The sequence below is a fragment of the Ischnura elegans genome, chromosome 4 (assembly GCF_921293095.1).
Source record: "Ischnura elegans chromosome 4, ioIscEleg1.1, whole genome shotgun sequence".
Taxonomy (NCBI): domain Eukaryota; kingdom Metazoa; phylum Arthropoda; class Insecta; order Odonata; family Coenagrionidae; genus Ischnura; species Ischnura elegans.
The window spans coordinates 29,056,125-29,070,850 of NC_060249.1; the positions used below are offsets into that span (position 1 = coordinate 29,056,125).

Below are 14,726 nucleotides of genomic sequence, written 5' to 3' on the forward strand. Positions count from 1 at the left end.
AGCTACCTTGAAACGTATAGGTGGCCTTGAGATACTTTTATGTAGAACCGCAGTGAAACCATTCAATTACCTGATTGAAGGAAGATTAAAATTGATATTGAAAAGAACTTTTTTAGAAGGAAAGAAATATTTATTAAATTTTATTTCTCTTTTTTTTCTTCTCATATATGTCCGTGTTTTGAACTCCCTTTGGTTTATTTTAGTTGATTTTTGGTGAAACAGCAAGTGGTGATGCAGAGAGCGCGTGGTAAAGGTAAATATTATCGTTTCGCTAGATTTGGGTTGTTGCCAAAGTCATTCTAACTCCGACCGAATCCTTGATCACGTTTTTTTTCTACATGGTTGAATTAATTTCACCATACCCTTCTCCGGTTATCTTTTTAAATTTATATATAGAGACGACTCTGGAGATCGAATAGCTTTTTTTTGCAGTAGTTACGTTATGGTGGATTAGGTTGGTTGTCGTAATGTGAACAGCTGCGGTAGTGTCTGAGCTCTTGATGGAGGTTCCGGTATCCACATCTGTATTCATATGCCGGTAAACATGTTGGCCCTTATATGTTTGCATCTCCGACTGCCTTGGTTATCAGTTGTTCAGGTAGTTTTCTCCTGTCTTGCTCACGGTCTACCGAGAATACTAGAGTTATTATTTTGCTGATTAGACTCTTTGGAAATTTGGAATTATCTGTGTTTGCCCATGACCTACCTTGAGTTTTGCGATCGCATTCGATTTTTGGTGGGTTCACTTTTTAATGATATGTATTAGCGACTTATTTCCTGTTCTCCTGCGTGCCCAAGTATCATTTAAGTCTCAGAAGTAATCGTAAAATATCAGGCAATCTCCCAAATGTGTTCTGTCTACCTTCATACCTGATCGAAGAGACCTCTCTTCATAGATCTGCCAAATAGGGAATTTTCGGCCATTACATTACCTTTTCAGTGTCATTCGTTTTAGATGTGTAGACAGTTTGCAGAGGCTTGAGGTACTACAATCACCACACACTCATGTCAACGTAAAATTCGTCTTTTTGCCCTGCCCTTCGCCTATCTTAATATTAGTTTTTGAATTTATTTAAGATAATTCATTTTTATGAAGAACTTGGGCACAAATTTTCATTACTCGATTGGAATATTCATTGTTCGAAGACCTTGGCTAATAATGAAGCCTAATCATGGAATTTGTGTAACTTTTCGTGAAGGTTCATTCCAAAGTCATAATCTCAACGTCTTCTCCTCGCTGAGGCTTATAAGTTATAGATTTTTCATCTTCTCCCGGAAGCACATTTGAGTGTTGTATTTTAAACAATTTTTCGTGCAATTTCAGCTGTTATTTTTTATTTGAAAAATGAGGTTTATCGGTTTTCGTCGTCTACTACTTATCACGAGTATAATTTTTATAATGTACCATTGGAATCCTTTTACCAATATTAATTTTTAGGCTTCGAAAAAAGATGGCTAGAAATTGAGTAATATGGAGAATTCCTTATATAAGTATGTATTCGGGTTTGAACTGTGGGAACGGTGTATTTGTCCTCAAAATTTCATTCATTGAAACGCGTTGTAGATACCTGCGGAGAGAAATGAAAATCTGAAGGTTAGCTTGGAATTTATTTAAACCTCTAGACGTTTTAATAGCGAAATTTTATTCCCTTTGGACCCCCAATGTCTGGATGTTGTGTTTTTAAAGTCCCTTATGAGGCGTTAGAGGTGAAATTATTAATTCTCCAATCATGGGCCTTAATCGTTATTTTCTTTTAATTCCACTGCAGTATTTACCAATTGTGTGTGTCTTGGTTTACTTGCTAGCATAATTCCACCCGAAAGTGAGCTTTTTGAAAGCATTCTAGTATGAAATGAAAGTCCTCTCAACAAAAAGTTCTGCCGTTTTCATTAAATTTTCATGTGAGTGGATCTTGGTGTTAAAAAATACTAAACGGTTTAGGTCGAGTTGAAAATGAACTTCTGTAGAACTGCGGTCCATCAGTTAAGTAGTATCTACTGCCTTAATGGACTAGATAGTCAAGTCAATAGTTAAATCAATCTGCTCAGCGGCATCCGTGCTCGATTAACATTTTTTATTTTGGTATAAATTGATGATACCAACCTATATCGATTTATTGGTAGTGAGAGAGGAGAGATGATCAGTCCAAATGTTGTTGAATTTAAAAGTCAAATGCAATTTACTGTTTAGTAGTCTTCAAGCCTTACTTTATGATTTTGAAGAACCGACCTCGTTATTTTCTATTCCTTGGCTGTAAATTTCCTACCCCTGGTCCGTTTCCCCACAATTCTTCATAACCTGCCATAATATTAATCTCTGGGTCAGCCTGTTTGAATTTTTTTCCATTTCTCCTCCCTTGTTTTCCAAGTAATTTTTGTTTTTGGCCTCGCCCTCTCGAACGAAACTCCACGCCCTCCAATATCACCCATCTTATGAAACAAGTGGCTGAGTGGCACCCTCCAACTCTCTTCACTTATCCGTAAGGCCCCATCCGTGTTTTAACCGTGCGTAAATTCCCATTTCTCCGTTTTCTATTGCGCTGTATTTTATCGATTATTCTATTTCCTTTCTCTTTTGCCGACAAATGTGGCATTTGTGACACTCTTGTAGACTTTGCAGTTGAATTCATAAGAGCTAGGCAAATACTTGGACTACCCTACCAGTCCACTGTACTCTAATGGAGGAAAATGCCATTTACTGTGAAATCCGAAAGTTTCAGATCCCGAAGTTTCAAAATTGTGGCGTCCACGTATCTACAGCATTCGTCTTCGATTCGCAGCATCTGTCCTTCGCTGTTAAAGTGTGCTGTTTCAATTGCGTCAAGGACACGAGTATGTCAATGAAGGGACAATAATCCTCGTACAATTTTTCCCCGAACTAGGAATTGATTCCCAGGGACTTAGTCAGAATTTTCATTCTTCTCGTATACATTTTTTTTCTGTATTATGCATGTTTAGATGAAATGGCAAATCGTGCGTTTTGGGCTTGATTTCGTCCCACAAATACTAAATGTCTCCTTTAGGTGCGATATTTTTACGATTTGGTTTGAAATAAAAATCCCTCATCGTGGAATATTTGACGATTTCAGTGCCCCCAGTCATCGGTTATCTTAAAAAAAAGTTGAAAGAAGAAGCCCGTCGACCGGGTGCAGCGGGTGGAATGACTGTCATAATTGTTGCCCCCGCCCGCTCTGCGTTGGAGAAAGCGGGGCGGCGCGGTCGGAATGAGCGCGGGGACAATGCGTGCGCGCCTGCGCCCGCTCATCTGTTGCATGCGGCGGCCGTGGGCGCGGTCGGGAATACCTCGCTCTCTCTCTCCCTTGCTGCTCCGCCTCTGCGCTCCTCGCCGGTCCAGACCGTTGACCCCTGGCACCGCGGGCTGGCTGAGGACACCTCTCTTAATGCCCCTCTACATCTTTGTTACCCTGAACCCTGAGGGGTGTGGACTCAGGGAGTCGAGGGAAAAAATGACCATCGCGGTGAATTTGCGTATCCCGATAGCCACCGCGATTGATTTTGAGCTTCCACATCTGGAGGACCTCAGAACATCGTCCTACCCCCGCCGCGAAGGTATACTCTCATGTTGGAATGTTACGTTCGTTTGGTTGAAGGCAATGCGGGGGAATCAGTAACCCGTCAGGGTAAACTGCCGAACTGTTTGGGGAAAAATTATCTTAGAGCTTCACAATTTCTTTTATCCCTGTAGGTTGAACACGACGGAGTCGATTGAGAAAAGGTCCATCTTGGGAACGTAGTAGATCTCGATGGCCGCCGCGATTGATTTTGCGTGTTCATCTATGGAAGACCTCGAAGGAACGTCCGTGCCCGGCCGCAGAGGTTTCCCCTATTGCAAGAATTTTAAATCTGTTAAGTCAAGGGCAATATCGAGGAGTCGCTAACCCGTCAGGCTAAGTCGTCGAATTGTCAGAGAAGAATTGGGCTGATGAAGTTACCAATGGCTGACGAAAAAGAACTTCAGGAATTGGATATGTCTCGGTTTCATAAATATGTCAAATAATTTGATGAGATAAAGTAGCATTGACTGGATCGTTCAACTCCCATGGGCGCTTAAAACTTTTAATTCTCTCTGAACGTCATGCTGATGAAAGAAAAATATCAGGTTACATGAAAGTTTTGCAATAGGATCTGGTAGAATCTTGTAACCACAATGTTATGGGCTTATTCGTGAAAAAATGTAAGCTTGATGTCTTCCCGTAGTTGAGGGCATCTTATTAATATCCATTTACTTTAAAACCAATTGTTATTCACTAAATATTTTTTTTCTCTCGGGGGTTAAATTGACTAAATTACTTGCCATTTTTTTAAGGGAGCTGCTAGCCTTAAAAAAGTTTACATTTATTTAAGTATACTATTCTTGTTATTTGACGGAATGTAATTCAGAAAAAGTAGTTACATAGATTTGGCCAGCTATTAGAAATATCTATCGATTTTTGTGTTTCCTCATTCACACGGAAGTGTTATTCCGCTGTATTACTACCACAGTATTTTTACCTTTTCTTGCTTTTCATTCTTCCTACATTTCATTCCCATTATGTCAAGTGTGTCAATCATAGAATTCTCCTCTGCTTTTGTTGTCTAATGTAGCTCATTTTTTTTCAAATGAAATCCATCCAAATAATAGAGGTTAGATATATTTTTTCACTTAATACAAATGGCGTTTCATATGATGTGACGAGGTCTCCGGGAATGCACTGCTGGCATTTTATTTTTATTTCAGTAACGTCATTGCCCTCTGCCACATACTGCCACAAAAATGAACATACCATGGCCGTTGCTTTCACTACATGCTTATGTACGGAGTCATTCAAAGAGAAAGCTGAATATTTATGGATGTTAATGTGGGACATCAAGCTACGGTGTCATTATAGAGCCCGTCGGACTTTGAATGTGTGCCTAGGCCCTCCTACCTTCTTTCACTTCTCCTGTCTCCTCAGACTCGACTCCCAAGTGCTGATTCATTACGGGAGAAATATTTCTGTATTGCTCTCCAAATCGATGACGTCTGGTGCGTATCTGCCTCTACTATTCACTCTTGTTCGCGCCAGGTTTTGTTATTCTTGAAATCAACCCCTCGCGAATTTTCCATTGTGCATTCATTGTTTTCTCGACCGGGGTACTCAAACATCAATCGTATTACGAGTTTGCCCGCATCATTTGAGAACGAAGGCTATTGAACCGTTGTGCCTTCCATTTTCATGAATTCTCAAATGCATCTTTCCTAACTTCTATTAGCCAATTAAAGGAGTGAGGTTGCATTATAAAATAAGCTTGAATTCAACTATCTACGCAACGTAGTAGTTGCCAACATTTCTGTTGTTCCACTACCCACGATAGCTGGTGAAGAGCTTACTTAAATTAGCGTACTGTCGGACGTGTTCGTCTCAGTGAGTCGCTTATTGATACAAAAACCCTTGGAGTTTGCAGAAAGGGTATTATATTGTGAAGTTAATGCTGGTAGTCCACAAATTTTACGTCTAATTAGTAGAAATCTCGATAATGATGACAGCATTTTTCGTTTCCACCGTTTTCCCATCACTTGAGGAGTTTTCCATTAACTTATTACCGGTTCCGGTTACAAACGAGAATTGGGGAGTGACGTAATCATTGTAAGATTTTCAGCCATATTTAGATTTTACCAGTGTTCACTAATTACTTAATTGTGGTGGTAACACGTTACTTAAGTAAGTACCCAAGTCGTGGGAGTTAGGAATTGGGTTACGAGTGATTGGTTCAAGCTGCCCGGTTCTTCGTCTCATCGCTAGGATTGCCAAGTTCGTGGCTATAAAAGGAAATTGCAATGTATCTTTTGCGAAAACAACTTAGGCCTTTATTTTTTGTGTGCCGGTATTGGCGAGTTACCTCCACAGCACAGCCATTTTAATATTTCAGCGATAGTCTACGTTTAATTACGTTCATTATAAATTGCTAAGGTGAGGGCGCCAGTCGGGAGAGCAAGGAATTGTGATTCGTGTGAATGGCTCAAGGTATTTCATTCTTCCTCTTGTCTCATAGATTATTAATTTTGCAGCAAAGATAGGCAATTTCGGTAAAATTACTTGGTTATTTATTCCTTGTGTTTCAGCATTCCTCTGGAACTGTGGATGCAGCTCCCTTCCCTCGAGTACCTAATTTCCTTCCCGCCATCGTCTGCCCAAGTTAATTCTCGTCGTTGTTGGGGCGAATTTGGCGGTCCCCGGTGGGGTTATTCCCTCGTGCGGGGCGGGGCGTCCCCACGGCACAGGTGCATGAAAGCGACCTCGATTGCTCCTCTCCGGTGTCCCACTGCGACGGGGATCGCTCGTGATGAGAACGAATAGCCCGCCCTCCGGCTTTCTGTGCGCGGAACTATTTTTAGTTCTACCGATTTCGGAGAATTGTAAGTTTTCTTAGTCAAGAAAATGGCTGTGCTTAACCAGCCTCCGTGAGGGGTTGCCCTCCAGTTTCATTTAGGGGGTTCAGGTCCAGGGGGTCCTGAATACTTTCGACGGATTTCGACTTATTGCTGCAAGTAGTCTGCGGCTATCAATTGAGACCTTGATGTGATATAATGTCGCTTGGTGATATATATGAGGTTCTCCTGCTTTATCTGAATCCATCATTATGTCAGTTTTCCTATTGTTTAACGAAAATGTCACTCATGATATACCTTTTTGATATTGAAAGACGTATTTAAGATCAACGGTCTACAACGTGTTGATTAGGGGACGGTTTTATGTCTAGCAAGTACTTCCGTTGATTGCTGGGCATTTAAAGCGACAATAGCGCAATTTTATGGAAAGCACAACTGTTCAGTACGTTTCATTTGGTGGCGTTATATTCTAGTCAGTGTCTTCCAAAAAATTCGGGGGGAGGGAGGGGGTGAACCCTTGGACACCTGTAGACTCGCTACTCCCATGATAATTAGTGGTTTCGTTGAAGGCACAAGATCTGAAGCTCTGTTTTATCCATTACATTATGGAAAAGCATTTGTTTGTGCACTTAGTAAATGGCTTTGTTCTCCCGTAATTATATAAGATCTAATAGTTCTTTTAGTGACCTGGAATCTTTGCTATCTTTTGAGTTTTCTCTCTATTATATTTTCTCCTCTTCGATAATGAGAGTGATGCTTGAGATACCATTTTTATTTTCATTATTTTGAGATGACTAAGTTTTGCCTCCCTCGGTGGCGTCGGGGTAAAGTCCCCGGCTGCTAACCTAGAGGTCGCGGGTTCGAATCCCGCCTGGGTGGATTGATCACCATCCAGGGCATGGGTGTTTGTGATTGTCCATCAAGTTAATTGGAAGAGAGGACAACAATGTCCTAAAATTCGCTTGAGAAAATAAGACGAAATAATAATAAGTAGCTGTTAATGTTTTGTGGTTTTTGGAAGAGATGTAATTGATGAGGCCGAGGAACATGCGAGATAATTTACCTCTCTTGCTTGTAAGTAGCAATTCAGTTGTAATCCTAATACTTTCTTCTATATCTACATGAAATAATACCCTGCGAGCCACTTCTTGGGTGATTGGTGGGAGGTGACCATTCACCCGCATGCAGAATGCGGTATGTTCCCCTAGTGAACACTTTCTGGTCATAAAAAAATGCAAAAATAAAAATTATTAGTACACTTTCACGCAGGTGGTTTGAGTTTCAACCGCATGACTTCATGCAACCCGAGACTATGACACAAATGTATGCATAAAAAACTAAAATGTTCTTACGATCAGTAATAAGTAAATCCTTGCAAGGTTATAATAATGCAAAGGGTAAGAAATAAAGGTAAAAAAAAGTTATCAGTAATGATAAGACAAAGAGAAAAATTGCAGAGAAAATGCCGTTAGAACAAAAAAAAAACGTTTGGAAAAAGAAAACCATACAATCAGTTGTCCTAGCGATTTCCGCCATTTATTTTATTAATCGAGAAACCGTTATTTGAAATCTTGGTGACCTAATGGGATTGAGCGTTATATATTCTGATCGAAGGGTCCTGGTTTCAAATTTGAGTGAAGACATTGAACTCTCCCAAAAAAAGCGCGGGTAGGTGGCCCGGGGAAGAGATCTGCGCCCATCCCTACCTTAAAAGTGTGGAACTCGCAAGTCATTGCTCAAATATTAGTCTGGGGTGAGAGATATCCTTATAGTGACTAAAGGAACGTACTTTTTTTATCGATGTCCCCTCGTAGGATAGGGGAGATTGGGCCATATCATGGGATTACTGATATGTTTTCATGGTGTGTAATTGATGAACAGTGAACATTTGAATTTTGATCGGTTTTTATTCAGAAAGGAAACGCCATGGAGCAAAAACGAATGTTTTGAAAGACGGCACGAGGAACAAAGCTTCCCTCCCCATACGAAAAAATTCGTTGGGCCCTCCCGAAATGGGAAGAATAGTTATCTTCGTCTTCCCCTTTATAAATGATAAAAAGATAGCGTAAGAATCCATCCGATATCTTGGGGCCATTTTCTAGGATTTCGAACCGAAGTGTGAGGAGGAGGCGCCGTTTTCGTAAGGGGTCAATGGCCTGCAAAACCACCGTTTTGAAAAGTAACTTTCGCCTCGGCATAACTTGTTCGAAGTACCGGGGGAAGCAGCTGCGGGACCCTAACCCTACCCTATCGATTAATTTTCCTGCCTCTTTCTCTCTCTCTCTCGCCTTGATACGGAAACCGGTGAAGGGAAGGTTTATGAATATCGTTTGCGATATTTGACTTAAAATATTTCTCTCTTTTATCCCCCCTACATCCCTTAATATTTCACGCAACACTTCTCTCACGTTCTCCCATTGCTCCCGTGGGGAGTGTCATCCTACCGGCGAATCTCAAATCCCTTCTAGAAAGTACCGTGGTTGATGCTCGAGGTTTTTTTTGCAGATGAAGCATCTCGGGGCTTGACGAGAAAGCCGAAATCCTGCGAACCTGCGAATAGAAAATGGTAGCCGAGAGGCCTTGGAGATGAGGGGGGGCTCTAAGTTTTGGGTGTGTCACCGAAAGTTAGAAGATGATGTATCAGTGATTTTATTTGAGGATGCAATTATTTTCTGTAGCCATAGATTTTTTGGAGAGTGTGGTGGCTTAGTGAGTATAGCACTTTGCTATAGCGATGATTAGCGATGTTTTGCGAGAGCGAGTTTCCGGGTTCCAATCAAATTGTATCACTTGCACCTCCAAAAATTATAGTTTTAGTGGGAGATGAAACAGGGACTGTAACTAGTTCCCTTTACCGGGAATGCATGAAACTCACAGTGGCCTTGTTCGTGGCGAGTTCTACCCTCGCCCGTGTACACCAAGCTTCGAATTGAAGCCCTCAGTGATGATTGGTGTTAGATATAGTCTGGGGTCAGATCTATTTCAACCTTACGGTTGATTCACTGATTGTGAGTTAACGGACGTAATGTATTGTGGGTTGAATAAGAGGTAGGCCATAGATTTGAGAACAGGAAACAACCCTACCTAAAAGTTTTCCGTTGAAAAGTGCTGTTCGATATGCTTTGAATCGAATCTGGCCGCGTACTAAATGAGGGGGATATTTTCCGTGCCATGTGATTCGCGGAGACGAGCGACGATTGAAATTCTTACCTGAATTTCGCCGAAGACGGGTATTCTGCGATACCGCACGCTCTCCCCCTTCCTCCTCTCAAATGTCGGCCATGCTTTGGGGGAGCCATTGGTGAACGAAGCAGGCAGGCTTCACCGCGTGCCTCTTTTCAGACGGCGTTGATAAGAGCTGTGCCGGCCGGCGAGCACCCCCCCCCCCCTCTTCACCCCTTCAACCCCACACCCCCACTTGAAGTTTAGGCTTATCAGTTGCGAATCGTGTGGGAGGTTGGGGTGTGAGGGGGTTGATCCGCTTCTCCTAGGAGTTCGAGATATCCCTGATTGGGAGGGCCCAGCATTCCTGCCTCTGGGGAGCCATGCTTTCCTCCGAATGTAATTCATTTTTAGCTTTTTATCAAATGCCCCGCAGTGACCCATTCACGTGTACATTGTGTCTCAGCATTACGTCAATTAGAGTGAGCATGAACTTTTTCATGTTGGTATCACCATTTTTTTTGCCTCTTCTCCGAAGCCCGAAAAATCTTTTTTGCTTGGATGTAAGAGTTTGTGCGTATCTCTTCAGACATAAGAAGAGACAACGCCCCCCGAAAGCTCTTTGCTAAATGCCGTGGACTCACTGCCGTGGAATATCTGTATTATTTTGTCGTTGGGGGCGGAGAGTGAAGTGTTTCCGAAAAACGGACGTGATCAGTTATCGGTAAAGGTCGAACCATTTCTTCTTTCCCTGATGGATTACAAATAGAATTACATTTAACCCTTAAGTGATTTCGCACACTACGCGAAAGCAAGTTTTTATCTCTGTCGGTGCGGAAAACGAAACCCTGGAATGGTTAATGAGTTAAATGGGTGGAAGGATGGGTAATTGCAGCGATTAATCGAGGGGAGTCCCTTTCCACCCACGCCGCCAGTCCATCGGGGCCCTCTCTCGGTGCGTGTACATGCGTGTGGTTTCGCGAAGGGGTCGGGTGTATGGGAGGGACAGGTCGCCGCGACAGGGCAGAGGGGTGGGGGGGGGGGGAGCGTCCGTCCGCCCGCAAAACCCTTTTTTTCCCCCGAGCGCCCCTGCATAGACTACGGGGGCCGCGCTACCTCTCTCGGCGAGAGGGAAGCAGCGGAGAAGAGGAGAGAGAGAGAGAGCCCCCTTGCGTAGCGGCGGAGGCAAGGCAAGGCTTGTGGGGGACAGGGGGGGCGCGCACAGTCTGCTGGGCGGAGCCCTCGGCGATCAATACGGCCGTGCCAGTCGTGGTGGGTGTGTATGTGTTTGAGGGGAGAGGGGCGAGGCGGAGGGGGGAGGGGCAGAGAGATGGATCAATGCACTCGCCGCCTCTCCCCTCCGTCCCCCTCCCCATCCTCCGCCAGGCTCGCCCTTTGCTCCCGCCAAACCCCCCGACCTCCTCTCCCCCTCCCCCGTTCGCCCGCACTTTCCCCCCTCTCCCCTCGTCGTTTCATTTTCCTCTTCCCCCCACTCCCTCTCCTCCCCTGCAATTTACTCCGGGTTGAGGCACCCTATAGACCACCGGTTGGCCGCGACACGACGCAATCCACCTGCTCATTTCTATGTGGAATAGGAATTTCTCCTTCTCTCGTTCCCAGGCCACTTTTTCCTTTGTCCTTCCCAATCGGATGGAGCCATCTCGTTTCCCTCCGTAGTCCCCACGGTGGGCTTTGGCACTCGTTCGTGCTGCACTCTCCTTCCTGCTGGTCCCATACACCAGGCCAATGTGGAAGAGGGATTTGGTATTCTTCCTCCCTTTTTTTAAGCCCTGCTTACATCTCATTCTTCATCTTAAACTGAAGCCATTCGGTTCTCATCCTGCAACCTGTAGGTCGTAAATCCCTCAAAATGCCTATGATGTGTGAATGAAAGAGGTTTGCGTCATAGGTTCCCAGATAAAAGGATAATTTTCCTTACGTGAAAGGTTCTCAGTTCCATGAAGCATACGATTTCTCAAAAATATATTTACGACTTTGTAATGACTAAAGAATGGGTGTAACTTACTTGGATGATAAGATAAAAATTGGCTACAGGGGTACTAATACAGGTTGTTGAAACTATCCAATTAGCCATATTAAACCATCTGAGATGCTATTTCGTGGAATATTTTTTGGAACCCACCAATATTCAAGTGTAGTTTATTTGCGATTTTTTCTTTTTTTTCCTAGATGTTTTCCTTTAATGTTAGAAATACCCTTATTGAAAGTGTGGGGTTAGGACATGAGTTCGTTGACCCTCTGGCAAGTCATACATGAGTTTATAGGAGATAGGCTCTGTGAGAGTGTATTCTCTTATGACACATATATTCGTGAGTTTTCATGTTACTGATGTGAATCCAACATTTGACTTCAAAATACTATTCTCTCTCTTTTGCTGTTGACTTAATAAATCTAGTAATTTTGTTTTTTTATAATAGCTTCAAAATTATTACATAATAAAGTAAATTACAGTGTAAAGATCAAAATCATTACATAATAAAACTGTGACTGAAGAAGAAATTGATTCCTTCTTCCAATAATATTAACTATTTCATTTGTATAAAATCGTTTTATGAATTAACTTAATGAAATAGGGTCATAGATATGCCTTTCAAAAGTGAATATCTTTGGTTTTTCACATCATCACATCAAGTACACTGCACATTGGAGTGTGAATATTACCCATGGCTCCTAACTCTCAAATAATTTGAAAATCAATAACAAACTTTTGCTAATAATAATGAAATTACATAAAAATTGTCAAGCCAGTGATGTTAATATCCAGTAACTTCGCCATCTTCCATGGCTGGAAAATACTCCTGAAGTGGGTTATTTAGTGGAAAAATAGAAAAGGGCAGTGGTGCGTAACGGGTTGCCTGCTTCAACTATTTTAATATGATTTATTTTCATTTAATGGATGAATGATAAGCATTTAATTGCATATTGAGGTCATAATTCTATTATGCACCATAATTTGTTCCTATGATTAAAAAGTGCCCACCTGACCACTTGAAAATATGACATTTTTAGTCCTTTGTCAAAATTTCATAACTTTTAGGCAAACATTATGACAGAAGACAGTATTAGATTTGACAGAAACCACATTTGTCGTATCGATATGGATTTGTAACTTTTTCTGGGTGTTATAATTCATTCCAAGAGAAGAACAGGAAAACAAGGCTCCATAGTGGCTACCCTCAGGGATTTGGTTTGAAAATTTATGCCATCTTTTTCTTCCTCATCCTTGTTAGTGCATCTTTGGAAGCGGTTGTTGCTCATCTATGATTATTCATTTCTCTCTCACTAAATCAATGTGTACTGAACATCTCTTCAGGGTTATGCATAGGAGAAATCTTACCAGCATTGATGTAATTTATTTCACTTCATGCAAGTCTTGAAAGTGGAAAAGTTCTTGAGCTTTGTCGCTGTTTCAATTAAGGATCTTCTTTAGTAATTCAATCTGTGGTGTATGTGAGTTCTTTTTTAACTTTAGTAGGGTATCTTATAAAACAAATGCTTTAAGTCAAAGTTGAATTTAAACACCATGGGAAGTTAACTATTGTGACTGAAGCTTCATATAAACAATATACATCAGAGTAATATTCAATATCCCCGGGAGTGAAAAACTTTCACCTTCTCCAACACATGATATTAATGATTTTGCAATGATTTTTATGTTATCATGTAATATCCATCCCATTGTTGAGACATGGATTTTTGATAGGGAACAAGTGAGGCAGTAGGGCAACAATAAAGGTAACAAAAAAAATTTTTTCATTACCTTTAGCTGATGTTGAATGTCACTATTCCTGCTTAATTTTATTGTTCTTATTGATTGTTTGTTTTCTTTTGCATGTTAGTTTATGATCACTAACCTGCTAGTCACTCTGTATGCCTCATTTTCTGCCATATACTGTTATGCTTTTTTTATAAACCAAGAATTTCTTAAATCGAAACTTGAAGCTTTTACGTGGTGGAAGGGCTCCGTATTAATAATGAAATACACCTTGTTACTTCTATAAAATTCACTGAGTTTCTATTTTATAACCGGTTTAGGCTATTACACCATTTGTATTTGAAAATGGTGTAATAGCCAAAACTGGTAATAAAATAGAAACTGTGAATTTAGTGGAAGTAACAAAGTGTATTTCATTATTAACAAGCATTTCTTTTTTGTGTGTTTTGTAATGAAGAAACTGTGCTTGCATTTGCATTTTGATTCAATAAAATTTGGAATAAACATATCTGCATCTGTTATTCCTACAGTTTTAACCTTTTTTATGGTTGTAAATATTTCCCTTGAATGTTGCAAATAGTTCAGAAATTGTTCATAGAAATCACTCTAAGCAGTCATCTTTTTGTATTTAGTTTATATCTGTTACAATCACATCTTTGATGGTACTTTCTTCTTTATTTCTCTTTGAGAATTAAAATATTATTCTTGGCTGTGAAAATACTCAAAGTTTTTTGTCAAGAAGTCTATCGTAAGTTAATTTAATATTTATTGGTGCATTCCTATTTATTGGAAATCACAGAATATAGTTTTCCTGTTGTATCAGCCTTTAGCTCTTGATAATGAGTGATGTTTTTCACTGCTTTGCCTTAATGATGAATGATGTTGTACTAATCGGTAAAATTTGATGTTCTAAAATTCCTTCGTGGTGTCTTCATAGGATGCCAGGAAAGCAGCATGCGATACAAGCCTGGTGCAGGCGACAAACACCATGGAACCAATTGGACGGATACAGATGCGAACCCGGAGGACACTCCGGGGACATCTGGCTAAGATCTATGCAATGCACTGGGGCTCTGATTCGAGGTGACAAACTTTCCTCCACCGGCATCACCCTAAATACCTGTCTTGCTAAAATTAAAATTTTTCATTAGATTTATTCTGCATTATGTGCAATTAGGTGTTAACACTTTTGAGGAGCATTGGCTTGTGTCTCATTCATGTATTGTTATGCATAACGTGAAATTTATTGGAGAAAATAATTCAGTTAAGTCTTGGTGTGGATCTTAATTTTGCCATAGAATTTACAAGTTCAAACTTTGCTACAAGAAGATGCATTGCAAAGGTTTTTCTGGACTCTGCTTTATGGAATGTCTTTTTTTGTCATTTTCCATAAAAGCACATACATTTTTATATTTCTAAGTGTTTGAATATTTGTCATAGTGGACTATCTTATTTCTG

General features: G+C 41.0%; 1 protein-coding gene across 5 annotated transcripts in view; it reads left to right on the forward strand.

Moving 5' to 3' along the window:
• LOC124157212 (guanine nucleotide-binding protein G(I)/G(S)/G(T) subunit beta-1) overlaps positions 1 to 14,726 on the forward strand; it is a 99,327-nt gene that overhangs the window by 68,974 nt on the left and 15,627 nt on the right. For all 5 annotated transcript variants that reach the window (XM_046531758.1, XM_046531761.1, XM_046531762.1 and 2 more), the window contains exon 3: positions 14,206 to 14,351. In XM_046531758.1, coding sequence (XP_046387714.1) covers positions 14,206 to 14,351 — 146 coding nt within the window. The remainder of the gene's footprint in view (positions 1 to 14,205; positions 14,352 to 14,726) is intronic.